Source organism: Mustelus asterias, chromosome 10 (genome assembly GCF_964213995.1).
Source record: "Mustelus asterias chromosome 10, sMusAst1.hap1.1, whole genome shotgun sequence".
NCBI lineage: Eukaryota > Metazoa > Chordata > Chondrichthyes > Carcharhiniformes > Triakidae > Mustelus > Mustelus asterias.
Window position 1 is genome coordinate 122,984,611 of NC_135810.1, and position 17,292 is coordinate 123,001,902.

The following is a 17,292-nucleotide window of genomic DNA, read 5'->3' on the forward strand; positions in this document are numbered from 1 at the left end:
CTGGAGCGGAGGAGATTGAGGGGAGACTTAATAGAGGTTTATAAAATGATGAAGGGGATAGATCGAGTGAACGTTCAAAGACTATTTCCTCGGGTGGATGGAGCTATTACAAGGGGGCATAACTATAGGGTTCATGGTGGGAGATATAGGAAGGATATCAGAGGTAGGTTCTTCACGCAGAGAGTGGTTGGGGTGTGGAATGGACTGCCTGCAGTGATAGTGGAGTCAGACACTTTAGGAACATTTAAGCGGTTATTGGATCGGCACATGGAGCACACCAGGATGGTAGGGAGTGGGATAGCTTGATCTTGGTTTCAGATGAAGGTCGGCACAACATCGTGGGCCGAAGGGCCTGTTCTGTGCTGTACTGTTCTATGTTCTATCTTTTGGACCATGGAAGGAAACCGGAGCACCTGGAGGAAACCCACACAGACACAAGGAGAATGTGCAAACTCCACACAGGCAGTGATCCCAAGCGGGAATTGAACCCGGGTCCCTGGCGCTGTGGGGCAGCAGTGCTAACCACTGTGCCACCCCAATCTCTCCTCTTCACTGAGGTTTCTCATCACTGGGACCATTCTTGTGCTTCCCGGCTTTTCGGAACCGAATCGGTATTCCAGGCTGGAAGAGGAGTAAGTACGCTGAGATGACGGGACTGATGTGGAGGAGGTCACAGGGAATCCACCTGATGGCCTTTAATCAGAACACAGCTCAGAAAGAGAAAATTCCAGGTTACCTGACAGCCGAGGGCAAGTGGGGGTCACGCTTGTCTCTCCAGAACTGAACAATGTCAGATTTTGTGAGCAGCTGGTTGTCTGTTAGTGGAAAGAAACACAATAACATCAGCTCCAAAGCACAGGAGTCAAAGCTACGCTGTGTCCGAACTCCCTGATCATTGCACGGTGGGGGGATTCTCCCCTGTGTCCTGGCCAATGTTCATCCCTCAACCAATAAATCAAAACCAGAGGACCACATCTGCTCATCATCGCACTGTTGTTCCTGGGACTTTGCTGTGGGCTAATTGGCTGCCACATTTCCAACATGGTTACAGTGACTATACATCAATAACACCTTTCTGCCTGTGACGTACTTTGAGATCTTTCTCTGCTTTTCCAGCAACTGTTTGCTCTCAAGCCGAATAGGAGAGACAATGGATGGGATTTTCCAGCCCCTCCCCCCCATTCACCCACACTGGTTTTCCAGCAGAGGGAGCAGCTCAGCATTTACCCCAGGTGGGAACTTCCAGTCCCGCCGATGTCTACGGCATTTTGTGTGGCTCGCCCACACCACCACCGAGGAACCACATTCTCCACACTCCCCGTGGGAGCAAGTCCCGCATTCTCCCCACTCCCCGTGGGAGCGAGTCCCCCATTCTCCCCACGGGAGCGAGTCCTGCATTCTCCCCACTCCCCGTGGGAGCGAGTCCCACATTCTCCCCACTCCCCATGGGAGCGAGTTCCACATTCACCCCACTCAATATGAACAGGACTGATTCTTGATCTCAATGCCATACTCCCACTCTCTCCCCACATCCCTTGAAACAATTAAAACATAAAAAATGATCGATCACTTTCTTGAATACATTCAGTGACTTGGCCTTGACAGCCTTGCCTTTTGTGGGAGAGAATTCCACAGGTTCACGCCCCTCTCAGTGAGGAAATCTTTCCTCATCTCAGTCCTAAATTTGTTGCGCATCCTAAGTCTGTCCATCCGCTGGTTCTAAAGGAAGTGGAGGTGGAGATAGTGGAAGGGTTTATCTCTCAATACAGGACAGAGGATTGGAGAGTGGCAAATGTGACACCCTTATTCAACTGACCCGGTAGTTTAACATCATGGCTGGGTAAGATTTTAGAATCCAAAACTCAGTGAGAAAAAAATCAACTCGGTGAAAATTCAATTAAGGAAAGCCAGTAGAGTAAGCGTGCAGGTACAGCAGGCAGTAAAGAAGGCAAATGGTATGTTGGCCTTCATAGCGAGAAGATTTGAGTATAGGGATAGGGGTGTTTTGCTGCAATTGTATAGGGCTTTGGTGAGGCCACAATAATAGAAATCATAGAAACCCTACAGTACAGAAAGAGGCCATTCGGCCCATCGAGTCTGCACCGACCACAATCCCACCCAGGCCCTACCCCCATATCCCTACATATTTACCCACTAATCCCTCTAACCTACACTTGAGTATCGTGTGTCGTTTTGGTGTCCTTATCTGAGGAAGGATGTCCTTGCTATAGAGGGAGCACAGCGAAGGTTTACAGGCTGATTCCTGGGATGGCAGGTCTGTCATATAAGGAGAGATCAAGGTGGATCGGATTATATTCACTGGAGTTTAGAAGAGTGAGAGGGGATCTCATACAAACTTATAAAATTCTAACAGGATTAGACAGGGCAGATTCAGAAAGAATGTTCCCAATGGTGGGGGAGTCCAGAACTACGGGTCATAGTTTGAGGATAAGGGGTAAACCTTTTAGAACTGAGGTAAGGAGAAATTTCTTCACCCAGAGGGTGGTGAATGTGTGGAATTCACTGCCACAGAAAGTAGTTGAGGCCAAGATGTTGTCTGATTTCAAGAAGAAATTAGATATAGCTCTTGGGGCTAAAGGGAATCAAGGGATATGGGGGGAAGGGAGGGATCAGGATATTGAATCTGATGATCACCCATGATCAAAATGAAGGGCCGAATGGCCTCCTCCTGCTTCTAGTTTCTAGGTTTCTGTTTATAAAAAGCAGATTGAGCTTGACCAGTCTAATTGAATTTTTTGATGAAGTAACGAAGGAGGCTGATGAAGTGTTGTCTTGCTGCAATTAGACAGGACCTTGGTGAGGCCACACCTGGAATATTGTATGCAGGTTTGGTCTCCTTATCTGTGGAAGAATGTTCTTCCCATAGAGAGAGTACAGCGAGGTTTACCAGGCTGATTCCAGGGACGGCAGAACTGACCTATGAGGAGATATTGAGTTGATTAGGATTGGATTTGCTGGAGTTTAGAAGAATGATGGGGGGGCTCTCAGAGAAACATATAAAATTCTAACAGGACTAGACAGGGTAGATGCAGGGAGGGTATTCCCGATGGTGGGGGAGTCCAGAACCAGGGTCACAGTCTGAGGATTCAGGGTAGACCATTTAGGACGGAGGTGAGGAGACATTTCTTCACTCAAAGAGTGGTGAGCCTGTGGAATTCATTACCACAGGAAGTAGTTGAGGCCAAAACGTTGAGGCAAAGGGGATCAAAGGATATGGGGGCAAAAGTGGGGTCAGGCTGTTGAGTTGGATAAAGGCAAAATATTGCAGACGCCGGAATCTGAAACAAAAACAGAAAATGCTGGAAAATCTCAGCAGGTCTGACATCATCTGTGGGGAGAGAATAGAGCCAATGTTTGGAGTCTGGATAACCCTTTGTCAGCGCTGAGTTGGACGATCAGACATAATCATAACAGATGGTGGAGCAGGTTCGAAGGGCCGAATGGCCTCCTCCTGCTCCTATTTTCTATGTCTCTAACCCAACATTGAAAATAAAATTACTTATCCCTGGAACCATCCTGGTGAATCTCCTCTGCTGCCTCGCAAGGACCCTCACATCCTTCCTGAAGTGTGGTGGCCAGAACTGGCCACCCTCTCTCTGTGTTGTGAATCACTCGATGATTCTTGCCAAATGGCTGAAATAACTCAAGTTTCAGCTCTTGATGTGTATCTTGCCTCTCTCTCAGGACACTCTCATCACTTACATTCTTTTTCCAAGATATCCAAAGCATTCTTCATTAATCCCATGTTTCAAAAGCTTCTGTTGCGTGCAGTCAGGTTTCCACAGCCACACAGAATTGCTGACCAGACAGAGTGTTTCAGCAAACATTTTCTCATGCTCCGCTTATTCTCTTTGTTGGTGAATGAATCAAATTCAATTTGTTTAAAGCAACCCCCATCCCCCCACTCCGAGCAACAATAACTTTCTTGTGGTTAGAATATGGAACTGGTTACCACATGGATAACTGAATACGGAGAGAGGCAAGGGAGGAAATTGCTGGGGCCTTGGGAGAAATCTTTGTATCCTCACTGGCTACAGGGGAGGTCCCAGAAGACTGGAAAATAGCCAATGTTGTTCCTTTGTTTAAGAAGGGCAGCAAGGATAATCCAGGTAATTACAGGCCTGTGAGCCTTACATCAGTGATAGGGCAATTATTGGAGAGGATTCTTCGAGACAGGATTTCCTCCCACTTGGAAATAAGTGGACGTATTAGTTAGAGGCAACATGGTTTTGTGAAGGAGAGGTCGTGTCTCACGAACTTGATTGAGTTTTTCAAGGAAGTGACGAAGATGATTGAGGAGGATCGGGCAGTGGATGTTGTCTATATGGATTTCAGTAAGGCCTTTGACAAGGTCCCTCATGGCAGACTGGTGCAGAAGGTGAAGTCACATGGGATCAGAGGTGAGCTGGCAAGGTGGATACAGAACTGACTCAGTCATAGAAGACAGGGTAGCAGTGGAAGGGTGTGTTTCTGAATGGAGGGCTGTGACAAGTGGTGTTCCTCAGGGATCAGTGCTGGGACCTTTGCTGTTTGTAATATATATAAATGATTTGGAGGAAAATGTAACTTGTTTGATTAGTAAATTTGCAGACGACACAAAGGTTGGTGGATTTGCAGATAGCGATGAGGACCATCAGAGGATACAGCAGGATATAGATGGTTGGACACTTGGGCGGAGAGATAGCAGATGGAGTTTAATCCAGACAAATGTGAGGTAATGCATTTTGGAAGGTCTAATACAGATAGGAAATATACAGTCAATGGCAGAACCCTTAAGAGTACTGATAGGCAGAGGGATCTTGGTGTACAGGTACACAGGTCACTGAAAGTGGCAATGCAGGTGGAGAAGGTAGTCAAGAAGGAATACGGCATGCTTGCCTTCATTGGCCAGGACATTGAGTTTAAAAATTGCCAAGTGATGTTGCAGCTTTATAGAACCTTAGTTAGGCCGCACTTGGAATATAGAACATAGAACATAGAAAGCCACAGCACAAACAGGCCCTTCGGCCCACAAGTTGCGCCGATCACATCCCCACCTCTAGGCCTATCTATAGCCCTCAATCCCATTAAATCCCATGTACTCATCCAGAAGTCTCTTAAAAGACCCCAACGAGTTTGCCTCCACCACCACCGACGTCAGCCGATTCCACTCACCCACCACCCTCTGAGTGAAAAACCTACCCCTGACATCCCCCCTGTACCTACCCCCCAGCACCTTAAACCTGTGTCCTCTCGTAGCAACCATTTCAGCCCTTGGAAATAGCCTCTGAGAGTCCACCCTATCCAGACCCCTCAACATCTTGTAAACCTCTATCAGGTCACCTCTCATCCTTCGTCTCTCCAGGGAGAAGAGACCAAGCTCCCTCAACCTATCCTCATAAGGCATGCCCCCCAATCCAGGCAACATCCTTGTAAATCTCCTCTGCACCCTTTCAATGGCTTCAACATCTTTCCTGTAATGAGGTGACCAGAACTGCGCGCAGTACTCCAAGTGGGGTCTAACCAGGGTCCTATAAAGCTGCAGCATTATCTCCCGACTCCTAAACTCAATCCCTCGATTAATGAAGGCTAGTACGCCATACGCCTTCTTGACCGCATCCTCCACCTGCGAGGCCGATTTAAGAGTCCTATGGACCCGGACCCCAAGGTCCTTCTGATCCTCTACACTGCTAAGAATGGTACCCTTCATTTTATACTGCTGCTCCATCCCATTGGATCTGCCAAAATGGATCACTACACACTTATCCGGGTTGAAGTCCATCTGCCACTTCTCCGCCCAGTCTTGCATTCTATCTATGTCTCGCTGCAACTTCTGACATCCCTCCAAACTATCCACAACACCACCTACCTTGGTGTCGTCAGCAAACTTACCAACCCATCCCTCCACTTCCTCATCCAGGTCATTTATGAAAATGACAAACAGCAAGGGTCCCAGAACAGATCCCTGGGGCACTCCACTGGTCACTGACCTCCATGCAGAGAAAGACCCCTCCACAGCCACTCTCTGCCTTCTGCAGGCAAGCCAGTTCTGGATCCACAAGGCAACAGCCCCTTGGATCCCATGCCCTCTCACTTTCTCAAGAAGTCTTGCATGGGGGACCTTATCGAACGCTTTGCTGAAGTCCATATAGACCACATCCACCGCTCTTCCTTCGTCAATGTGCTTGGTCACATTTTCAAAGAACTCAACCAGGCTCGTAAGGCACGACCTGCCCCTGACAAAGCTGTGCTGACTACTTTTGATCATACTAAACTTCTCTAGATGATCATAAATCCTGTCTCTCAGGATCCTCTCCATCAACTTACCAACCACTGAGGTTAGACTCACCGGTCGGTAATTTCCCGGGCTGTCCCTGTTCCCTTTCTTGAATATAGGGACCACATCCGCAATCCTCCAATCCTCCGGAACCTCTCCCGTCTCCATCGACGATGCAAAGATCATCGCCAAAGGCTCCGCAATCTCCTCCCTCGCCTCCCACAGTAACCTGGGGTACATCCCATCCGGTCCCGGCGACTTACCAACCTTGATGCCATTCAATAGTTCCAACACATCCTCTTTCTTTATGTCCACATGCTCGATCCTTTCTGTCCTCCGCAATCCAGCAGTACAACCACCCAGATCCCTTTCCACCGTGAATACCGAGGTAAAGTATTCATTAAGCAGCTCCGCCATTTCTAACGGTTCCGCACAAACTTTTCCCCCTTCACCTTTTAAGGGTCCTATGCCTTCACATCTCATCCTTTTACTCTTGACATATTTGTAGAAAGCCTTGGGATTCTCCTTAATCTTACCCGCCAAGGTCTTCTCATGACCCCTTCTCGCTCTCCTAATTTCCTTCTTAAGCTCCTTCCTACATCGCGTATACTCCTCTAAATCCTTAACACCTCCTCGCTCTCTGAACCTTCTGTACGCCTCTCTTTTCTTATTTACCAGGTTCATCACAACCTTCGTGCACCACGGTTCCCGTACCCTACCAACACCCCCCTGTCTCATCGGAACGTTGTCATGCAGAGCTCCAGACAAACATTCCTTGAAAATCCTCCACTTTCCTTCGGTACTTTTCCCCAGGAATGCCTCCTTCCAATTTACCCGTCTAATTTCCTCCCTGATGACACTGTATTTCCCTTTACTCCAGAGAAACACTTTCCTAGCCTGCCTGACCCTATCTCTTTCCAATGCTATCGTGAAGGAGATAGAATTATGATCGCTATCCCCAAGATGCTCACCCACCGAGAGATCCTCCACCTGTCCAGGTTCATTAGCCAGCACCAGATCAAGAACAGCCTCTCCTCTAGTAGGCTTATCCACATACTGTGTCAGGAAACTCTCCTGGACACACCTAACAAACTCCTCTCCATCCAAACCCCTAGCCCTAGGGATATTCCAATCTATGTTTGGGAAATTAAAATCTCCCATCACGACAACTCTGTTATTCCTACATCTCTCCAGGATCTGTTTCCCCATCTGCTCCTCAACATCTCTGTTACTATTGGGCGGCCTATAGAAAACACCCAGCAAAGTTACCGACCCCTTCCTGTTCCTAACCTCCACCCACAGAGATTCCGTAGTCAGTCCCTCCACGGCGTCCACCTTCTCTACAGCCGTGACACTATCCCTGATCAACAGTGCCACTCCCCCCCCTCTCTTGCCTCCCTCCCTGTCCTTCCTGAAACATCTAAAACCCGGCACCTGAAGCACCCAGTCCTGTCCCTGAGACATCCAAGTCTCCGTAATGGCCACCACATCACAATTCGAAGCAGCAATCCACGCTCCAAGCTCATCCACTTTATTCACTACACTCCTGGCATTAAAATAGACACATCTCAGACCTTCAGCCTGAGCACTTCCCTTCTCCCTCACTCGTCTAACCTCCCTCTTACCCTGTCTACATTCCTTATCTATTTGCGAGCTAACCTCCTCGCTCTCAGTCCCCTCATTTCGATTCCCTCCCCCCAACCTTTCTAGTTTAAAGTCTCACCAGTAGCCTTAGCCAACCTTCCCGCCAGGATATTAGTGTTCAATTCTGGTCGCCACTCGACCAGAAGGATGTGGAGGCTTTGGAGAGGGTACAGAAAAGATTTATCAGGATGTTGCCTGGTATGGAGGGCATTAGCTATGAGGAGAGGTTGGAGAAACTTGGTTTGTTCTCACTGGAATGACGGAGATTGTGGGGCGACCTGATAGAAGTCTACAAGATTATGAGGGGTATGGACAGAATGGATAGTCAGAAGCTTTTTCCCAGGGTGGAAGAGTCAATTACTAGGGGGCACAGGTTTAAGGTGCAAGGGGAAAGGTTTAAAGGAGATGTACGAGGCAGATGTTTTACATAGAGAGTAGTGGGTGCCTGGAACTCGCTGCCAGGGGAGGTAGTGGAAGCAGATACGATAGTGACTTTTAAGGGATGTCTTGACAAGTACATGAAGAGGATGGGAATAGAGGGATATGGTCCCCGGAAGGGTAGAGGGTTTTAGTTCAGTCGGGCAGCATGGTCGGTGCAGGCTTGGAGGGCCGAAGGGCCTGTTCCTGTACTGTAATTTTCTTTGTTCTTTTATGGGATGGTTCAGATGAGCAACAATCAAAGGGGAAACTGGATAATCAAACGAGCGACAGGGGAATGTGTCGATGGGGGAGATGAAGTGGGAGGAAGTTCGAGTGAGGGCCAGACAGATCCACTGGATCAAACACACAAGAAATTGAGAGCTTCAAGTTTTTAGGTGTCTAGATCACCGACAACCTATCCTGGTCCCTCCAATGTAGATTGGGGGCAGATGTTTGAGGGCAAATCAACATCTGGCATGTGGGAGGCTTTCAAGTGTAAGTTGATAGGGATTCAGGACCGACACATTCCTGTAATGATGAAGGATAAGTATGGCAAGTTTTGGGAGCCTTGGATAACAAGAGATATTGTGAGCCTAGTCAAAGAGAAAAAGGAAGCATTTGTCAAGGCTAGGAGGCTGGGAACACACGAAGCAAGTGTGGAATACAAGAAAAGTAGAAAGAAACTTAAGCAAGGAGTAAGAAGGGCTAAAAGGGGTCATGAAAAAGCATTGGCCAGCAGGATTAAGGAAAATCCCAAGGCTTTTTATACATATATAAAGAGCAAGAGGGTAGCCAGGGAGAGGTTGGCCCACTCAAGGACAAGGGAGGGAATCTATGTGTGGAGCCAGAGGAAATGGGCGAGGTATTAAATGAGTACTTTGCGTCAGTATTCACCAAAGAGAAAGACTTGGTGAATGATGAGTCTGGGAAAGGGTGTGTAGATAGTTTGAGTCATGTTGAGATCAAAAAGGAGGAGGTATTGGGGTTCTTGGGAAACATTAAGGTAGACAAGTCCCCAAGACCTGATGGGATATACCCCAGAATACTGAGAGGCGAGGGAGGAAATTGCTGGGGCCTTGAGAAATCTTTGTATCCTCACTGGCTACAGGGGAGGTCCCAGAGGATTGGAGAATAGCCAATGTTGTTCCTTTGTTTAAGAAGGGTAGCAAGAATAATCCGGGTAATTACAGGCCGGCGAGCCTTATATCAGTGGTAGGGAAATTATTGGAGAGGATTCTTCAAGACAGGATTTATTCCGACTTGGAAATAAGTGGACGTATTAGTGAGAGGCAACATGGTTTTGTGAAGGGGAGGTCGTGTCTCACGAACTTGATCGAGTTTTTTGAGGAAGTGACGAAGATGATTGATGAGGGTAGGGCAGTGGATGTTGTCTACATGGACTTCAGTAAGGCCTTTGACACAGAGAGTGGTGGGTGCCTGGAACTCGTTGCCGGGGGAGGTAGTGGAAGCGGATGCGGTAGTGACTTTTAAGGGGCGTCTTGACAAGTACATGAATAGGATGGGAATGGAGGGATATGGTCCCCGGAAGGGTAGGGGGTTTTAGTTCAGTCGGGCAGCATGGTCGGTGCAGGCTTGGAGGGGCGAAGGGTCTGCTCCAGTGCTGTAATTTTCTTTGTTCTTGTTCTTTGATACAATTTAACGGGAGCACCTTCACATTTTCCAACAAGGACAGTAATGGCTCAAATCGAAGGCCCAGCTACCTGCTTCTCGGGTGGCTACAAGTGGACAATAAGCTGCCAGCCTTGCCAACGATGCCCTCGTTCTGGTTTCAGAAATTGCTGTGAAATCTGTTTGACGCAAACCTGCTTAAAACGAACACCAGGACGTTAAAGTTTAAAGTTTTAAAATGTAAAGTTTATTTATTATTGTCACAAGTAGGCTTACATTAATACTGCAATGAAGGGCAGCCCGGTAGCACAGTGGTTAGCACTGCTGCTTCACAGCGCCAGAGACCTGGGTTCGACTCCCAGCTTGGGTCACTGTCTGTGTGGAGTTTGTACATTCTCCCCGTGTCTGCGTGGGTTTCCTCCGGGTGCTCCGGTTTCCCCCCACAGTCTGAAGGACGTGCTGGTTAGGGTGCATTGACCCGAACAGGCGCCGGACTGTGGCAACTAGGGGAACTTCACAGTAACTTCATTGCAGTGTTAATGTAAGCCTTACTTGTGACACTAATAAATAAACTTTTACTTATTTTTTTAAGTTACTGTGAAAATCTCCTGGTCGCCACACTCCGGTGCCTGTTTGGGTTACACTGAGGGAGAATTTAGCATGGCCAATGCACCCTAACCAGCACGTCTTTTGGACTGTGGGATGAAACCGGAGCACCTGGAGGAAACCCACGCAGACACGGGGAGAACGTGCAGACTCCGCACACACACAGTGACCCAAGCAGGGAATTGAACCCGGGTCCCTGGCGCTGTGAGGCAGCAGTGCTAACCACTGTGCCACCGTGCCACCCCATTAAATTAAATTAAACTGACTTGTCCTGACACCGCCACCCCCCCCCCCCCCCCCCCCTCCTCCTCCATATCACCCCACCACCCCGGAGCAGGGATATTGCTTCTGGCAACCTCTATCTTGTTCAGATGATCTTGGTGAGGTTATATAACCTGCAAATGCCCAGTGCAGTAAATAAATCTGATGCTCCCTGCAAGAACAATTTGACACGCAGGTTGGAAAATGTTTCAGTCAGCTCAGCCTTCTGAGGAATGCACACTGCCAGTCACAGTGTGGTCACAGATACAGGCCTGTGGCTCATGGCACCCTGGCGCTCATGGCACCCTGGCGCTGCCTGTTTCTGGAAGCTGCCCTCAGGCTTTGTACTGCCCACCTTTCAAAAACACTGCTCGACTTAGAGAAGTCATGATGTGGAGATGCCGGTGTTGGACTGGGGTAAACACAGTAAGAAGTTTAACAACACCAGGTTAAAGTCCAACAGGTTTTGCTACCAAATAAACCTGTTGGACTTTAACCTGGTGTTGTTAAACTTCTTACTGGACTTAGACAAGCACAGACGTCAGCATCGTGTTGCACCGTGCTGTACAAAATGGCCCATTGCTCGCAATTCTTTCCCGTGCTTTTTCATAGAATCCCTACAGTGCAGAAGGAGGCCGTTCGGCCCATCGAGTCTGCACCAACCACAATCCCACCCAGGCCCTACCCCCGCAACTTCACACATTTACCCTGCTGGTCCCCCTGACACGAGGGGACAATTTAACATAGCCAAGAAATCCAATCTGTACAACTTTGGACTTTGATGATCCAGAGAAGGACTTGAATTTCTACAGCATCTTTCACAGCCTGAGAGCAGCATTTTACAGCCAATGAGATCAAAGAACAACAGAGAACAGTACAGCACAGGAACAGGCCCTTCGGCCCTCCAAGCCTGTGCCGATCATGATACCTGCCTAAACTAAAACCGTATGCACTTAGAGTCCGTATCCTTCCATTCCCATCCTATTCATGTATTCGTCTAGTTGCCCCTTAAATGCCGCTATCGTACCTGCTCCCACCCCCTCCCCGGGGCAGCGCGATCCAGACATTCACCACCCTCTGTGTAAAAAGCTTGCCTCGCACATCTCCTCTAAACTTTTCCCCGCGCACCTTAAACCTATAGACATTTGGACAAACAGCTACTACTCTGATCAAAGGCAAAGGGAAAGTCGCCATTGTCCCAGAGGATCATAAGCTGCTCTCTCCCTTTGAGGGGGACTGGGTGGTGATTTCATAAAATCCTTACAGTACAAAAGGAGGCCATTCGGCCCATCGAGCATGCACTGACAACCCACACGAGCCCTAAACCCGTAATCACCCTGCTAATCCCCCTGATCCTAAGGGGAAATTTAGCACGGCCAAACCACCTAACCTGCACATCTTTGGACTGTGGGAGGAAACCGGAGCACCCGGAGGAGTGGGGAGAAGGTGCAGACTCCACACGGACAGTGACCCAAGGCTGGAATCGAACCCGGCTCCCTTGCGCTGTGAGGCAGCAGTGCTAACCCACTGTGTCACCGTGACACCCCTTAATCTGATGGTCACTACACCTCAGGCCCCGACCACAACTCCTTACACAACTATGTCTGCGCGGCCAAATTCCCCTCCAGTTCGATATTCAAGTTTGCTGAAGACACCACCGTAGTGGGTCGGATCTCAAGCAATGATGAGTCGGAGTGCAGGAATGAGATAGAGAATCTGGTGAACTGGTGCGGCGACAATAACCTCTCCCTCAATGTCAACAAAAGAAAGGAGATTGTCATCGACTTCAGGAAGCGTAAAGGAGAACATGCCCCTGTCTACATCAATAGGGAAGAATTGGAAATGGTCGAAAGCTTCAAGTTTCTCGGTGTCCAGATCACCAACAACCTGTCCTGGTCCCCCCATGCCAACGCTATAGTTAAGAAAACCCACCAACGCCTCTACTTTCTCAGGAAGCTAAGGAAATTTGACATGTCCGCTGTGACTCTCACCGACTTTTACAGATGCACCATAGAAAGCATTCTTTCTGGTTGTATCACAGCTTGGTCTGGGGCTCCTGCTCTGCCCAAGATCGCAAGAAACTACAAAGGGTCGTGAACGAAGCCCAGTCCATCACGCAAACCAGCCTCCCATCCATTGACTCTGTCTACACTTCCCGCTGCCTCAGCAAAGCAGCCAGCATAATCAAGGACCCCACGCAGCTGGGCATTCTCTCTTCCACTTTCTTTCACAGTAACTTCATTGCAATGTTAATGTAAGCCTTACTTGTTACTAATAAATAAATAAATAAACTTTCCTTTGGGAAATGGGTACAGGAGCCTGAGGTCACGTACCAACCGTCAAAAACAGCTTCTTCCCTGCTGCTGTCAGACTTTTGACTTTTCAGACTTTTGAACGGGCCTACCTTATATTAAGCTGATCTTTCTCTACACCCTAGCTGTGACTGTAACACTACATTCTGCACTCTCTCCTTTCCTTCTCTATGAACGATATGCTTTATCGGTATAGCGCACAAGAAACAATACTTTTCACTGGTGACGTTTCGAGTCCAGATGTCTGGACCCGAAATGTCAGCTCTTTTCTCTCCTCACAGATGCTGCCAGACCTGCTGAGATTTTCCAGTATTTTCTCTTTTGGTCAAAGGTTGAGAATTGGCTATTCTTCATGAATAACCTCAGCTGGTACAGGAATTGAACAAGAACAAAGAACAAAGAAAATTACAGCACAGGAACAGGCCCTTCGGCCCTCCAAGCCTGCACCGACCATGCTGCCCAACTTAACTAAAGCCCCCTACCCTTCCGGGGACCATATCCCTCTATTTCCATCCTATTCATGTATTTGTCAAGACGCCCCTTAAAAGTCACTATCGTATCTGCTTCCACTATCTCCCCCGGCAACGTGTTCCAGGCACCCACCACCCTCTGTGTAAAAAACTTGCCTCGTACATCTCCTTTAAACCTTGCCCCGCGCACCTTAAACTTATGCCCCCCAGTACTTGACTCTTTCACCCTGAGAAAAAGCTTCTGACTATCCACTCTGTCCATGCCCCTCATAATCTTGGAGACTTCTATCAGGTCTCCCCTCAACCTCCGTCATTCCAGTGAAAATAAACCAAGTTTCTCCAACCTCTCCTCATAGCTAATGCCCTCCATACCAGGCAACATCCTGATAATTTTTTTCTGTACCCTCTTCAAAGCCTCCACATCTTTCTGCTAGTGTGGCGACCAGAATTGAACATTATATTCCAAGTGCGGCCTAACTAAGGTTCTATAAAGCTGCAATATGACTTGCCAATTTTTAAACTCAATGCCCTGGCCGATGAAGGCAAGCATGCTGTATGCCTTCTTGACTACCTTCTCCACCTGCGTTGCCACTTTCAATGACCTGTGTACCTGTACACCCAGATCCCTCTGCCTATCAATATTCTTGAGGGTTCAGCCATTTACTGTATATTTCCTATCTGTATTAGACCTTCCAAAATGCATTACCCTTCTTAAAGGAACAAAATTGGCTGTTCTCCAATCCTCTGGGACCGCCCCAGTAAATAAACCTGTTGGAATTTAACCTGGTGTTGTTAAACTTCTTACTGTGTTTACCCCAGTCCAACGCCGGCATCTCCGCATCATGACCGCCCCTGTAGCCAGTGAGGATACAAAGATTTCTCTCAAGGCCCCAGCAATTTCCTCCCTGGCCTCTTTCAGTATTCTGGGGTATATCCCATCAGGCCCTGGAGATGTGTCTACCTTAATGTTTCTCAAGACCTCCAATACCTCCTTCACCATTTGCAGTCAGCCAAGCCTCTTGTTTTAGAATTCCATCTCTAAACCTCTCCACTTCTGACTGGCTATTTTTAAAAACTTGTTCCTGGGGTGTGGGCATCGTTGGCTGGGGTCAGCCCATCACTAATTGCCCTTGAACTGAGTGGCTGGCTAGGCCATCCCAGAGGGCATCCAAGGAGGAATTGGTAGGGCTAGGGAACCGTGGTGCACCAAAAAAGTTTCTTTGTTGGTTAAAAAGAAAAAGGAGGCTTATGTTCGGATGAGACGTGAGCACTCGGGTAGTGCACTAGAAAGCTTTAGATTGGCTAAGAGGGAGTTGAAGAGCGAGCTTAGAAGGGCTAAAAGGGGACATGAGAAGACTTTGGCGGATAGGGTTAAAGAGAATCCTAAGGCGTTCTATAGGTATGTCAAGAACAGAAGGTTGGTTAGGGCAAGTTTAGGGCCAGTTATAGATGGCAGAGGGAAGTTATGTGTGGAACCGGAGGAGATTGGTGAAGCATTGAACCAATATTTCTCTTCGGTGTTCACGCAAGGGGACATGAATATAGCTGAGGAGGACACTGGGTTGCAGGGGAGTAGAATAGACAGTATTACAGTTGATAAGGAGGATGTGCAGGATATTCTGGAGGGTCTGAAAATAGATAAATCCCCTGGTCCGGATGGGATTTATCCAAGGATTCTCTGGGAGGCAAGAGAAGTGATTGCAGAGCCTCTGGCTCTGATCTTCAGGTCGTCGTTGGCCTCTGGTATAGTACCAGAAGATTGGAGGTTAGCGAATGTTGTCCCATTGTTTAAGAAGGGGAACAGAGACTTCCCCGGGAATTATAGACCGGTGAGTCTCACTTCTGTTGTCGGCAAGATGTTGGAAAAAATTATAAGGGATAGGATTTATAGTTATTTGGAGAGTAATGAATTGATAGGTGATAGTCAGCATGGTTTTGTGGCAGGTAGGTCGTGCCTTACTAACCTTATTGAGTTTTTTGAGAAAGTGACCAAGGAGGTGGATGGGGGCAAGGCAGTGGACGTGGTATATATGGATTTTAGTAAGGCGTTTGATAAGGTTCACCATGGTAGGCTTCTGCAGAAAATGCAGATGTATGGGATTGGGGGTGATCTAGGAAATTGGATCAGGAATTGGCTAGCGGATAGGAAACAGAGGGTGGTGGTTGATAGTAAATATTCATCATGGAGTGCGGTTACAAGTGGTGTACCTCAGGGATCTGTTTTGGGGCCACTGCTGTTTGTAATATTTATTAATGATCTGGATGAGGGTATAGTTGGGTGGATTAGCAAATTTGCTGATGACACCAAAGTCGGTGGTGTGGTAGACAGTGAGGAAGGGTGTCGTAGTTTGCAGGAAGACTTAGACAGGTTGCAAAGTTGGGCCGAGAGGTGGCGGATGGAGTTTAATGCGGAGAAGTGTGAGGTAATTCACTTTGGTAGGAATAACAGATGTGTTGAGTATAGGGCTAACGGGAGGACTTTGAATAGTGTGGAGGAGCAGAGGGATCTAGGTGTATGTGTGCATAGATCCCTGAAAGTTGGGAATCAAGTAGATAAGGTTGTTAAGAAGGCATATGGTGTCTTGGCGTTTATTGGTAGGGGGATTGAATTTAGGAGTCGTAGCGTTATGTTGCAACTGTACACAACTCTGGTGCGGCCGCACTTGGAGTACTGTGTGCAGTTCTGGTCCCCACATTACAGGAAGGATGTGGAGGCTTTGGAGAGGGTGCAGAGGAGGTTTACCAGGATGTTGCCTGGTATGGAGGGGAGATCCTATGAGGAGAGGCTGAGGGATTTGGGATTGTTTTCGCTGGAAAGGCGGCGGCTAAGAGGGGATCTTATTGAAACATATAAGATGATTAGAGGTTTAGATAGGGTGGATAGTGATAGCCTTTTTCCTCTGATGGAGAAATCCAGCACGAGGGGGCATGGCTTTAAATTGAGGGGGGGTAGTTATAGAACCGATGTCAGGGGTAGGTTCTTTACCCAGAGGGTGGTGAGGGATTGGAATGCCCTGCCAGCATCAGTTGTAAATGTGCCTAGTTTGGGGGCGTTTAAGAGATCCGTAGATAGGTTCATGGACGAAAAGAAATTGGTTTAGGTTGGAGGGTCACAGTTTTTTTTTTTTTTAACTGGTCGGTGCAACATCGTGGGCCGAAGGGCCTGTTCTGCGCTGTAATGTTCTATGTTCTATGTTCTATGTTCTAAGAGTCAACCGCACTGCAGTGGATCATGTAGGCCAAACCGGGCAAGAATGGCAGAGAACCCAAGCTAATGGCATCGCTCTGCACCATAATATTCTAATATAGCAAACATGACAGCCAATTTGCACCTGGGAAACTCCCATCAACAGAAATGCAATGTGAGCAGAAAATCCGGTTTTGTGACATTAGTTGGGGGATAAATATTTTGACCACGAGGTTCAGGGGGATTACTCACTGAGATACAGCAGAGGAGGCAATGGGGGCACCATCACCTCCAGGTAACACAGCATCCCAATGCAAAAATATGTCACTAAAATAACAAAAAAATACTGCGGATGCTGGAGATTGGAAATCAAAAGAGAAAATGCTGGAAAACCTCAGTGGGTCTGGCATGGTCTGTGGAGAAATAGAGTTAACATTTCACAAGTTCATAAGTTCATAAGATACAGGAGCAGAATTAGACCATTCG

The 17,292-nt window shown here is 47.9% G+C and overlaps 1 protein-coding gene across 3 annotated transcripts in view; it reads right to left on the minus strand.

The window, feature by feature from the left end:
- The window catches only part of LOC144499943 (autophagy-related protein 16-1-like), a 109,207-nt gene that overhangs the window by 90,980 nt on the left and 935 nt on the right, over positions 1–17,292 (minus strand). For 2 of the 3 annotated variants that reach the window (XM_078222659.1, XM_078222657.1), the window contains exon 2: positions 737–815. In XM_078222659.1, the coding sequence (XP_078078785.1) occupies positions 737–815 (79 nt within the window). Of the gene's footprint in view, positions 1–736; positions 816–3,723; positions 3,820–17,292 lie in introns of those variants that run through there. The other variant, XM_078222658.1, reaches the window with a different exon arrangement.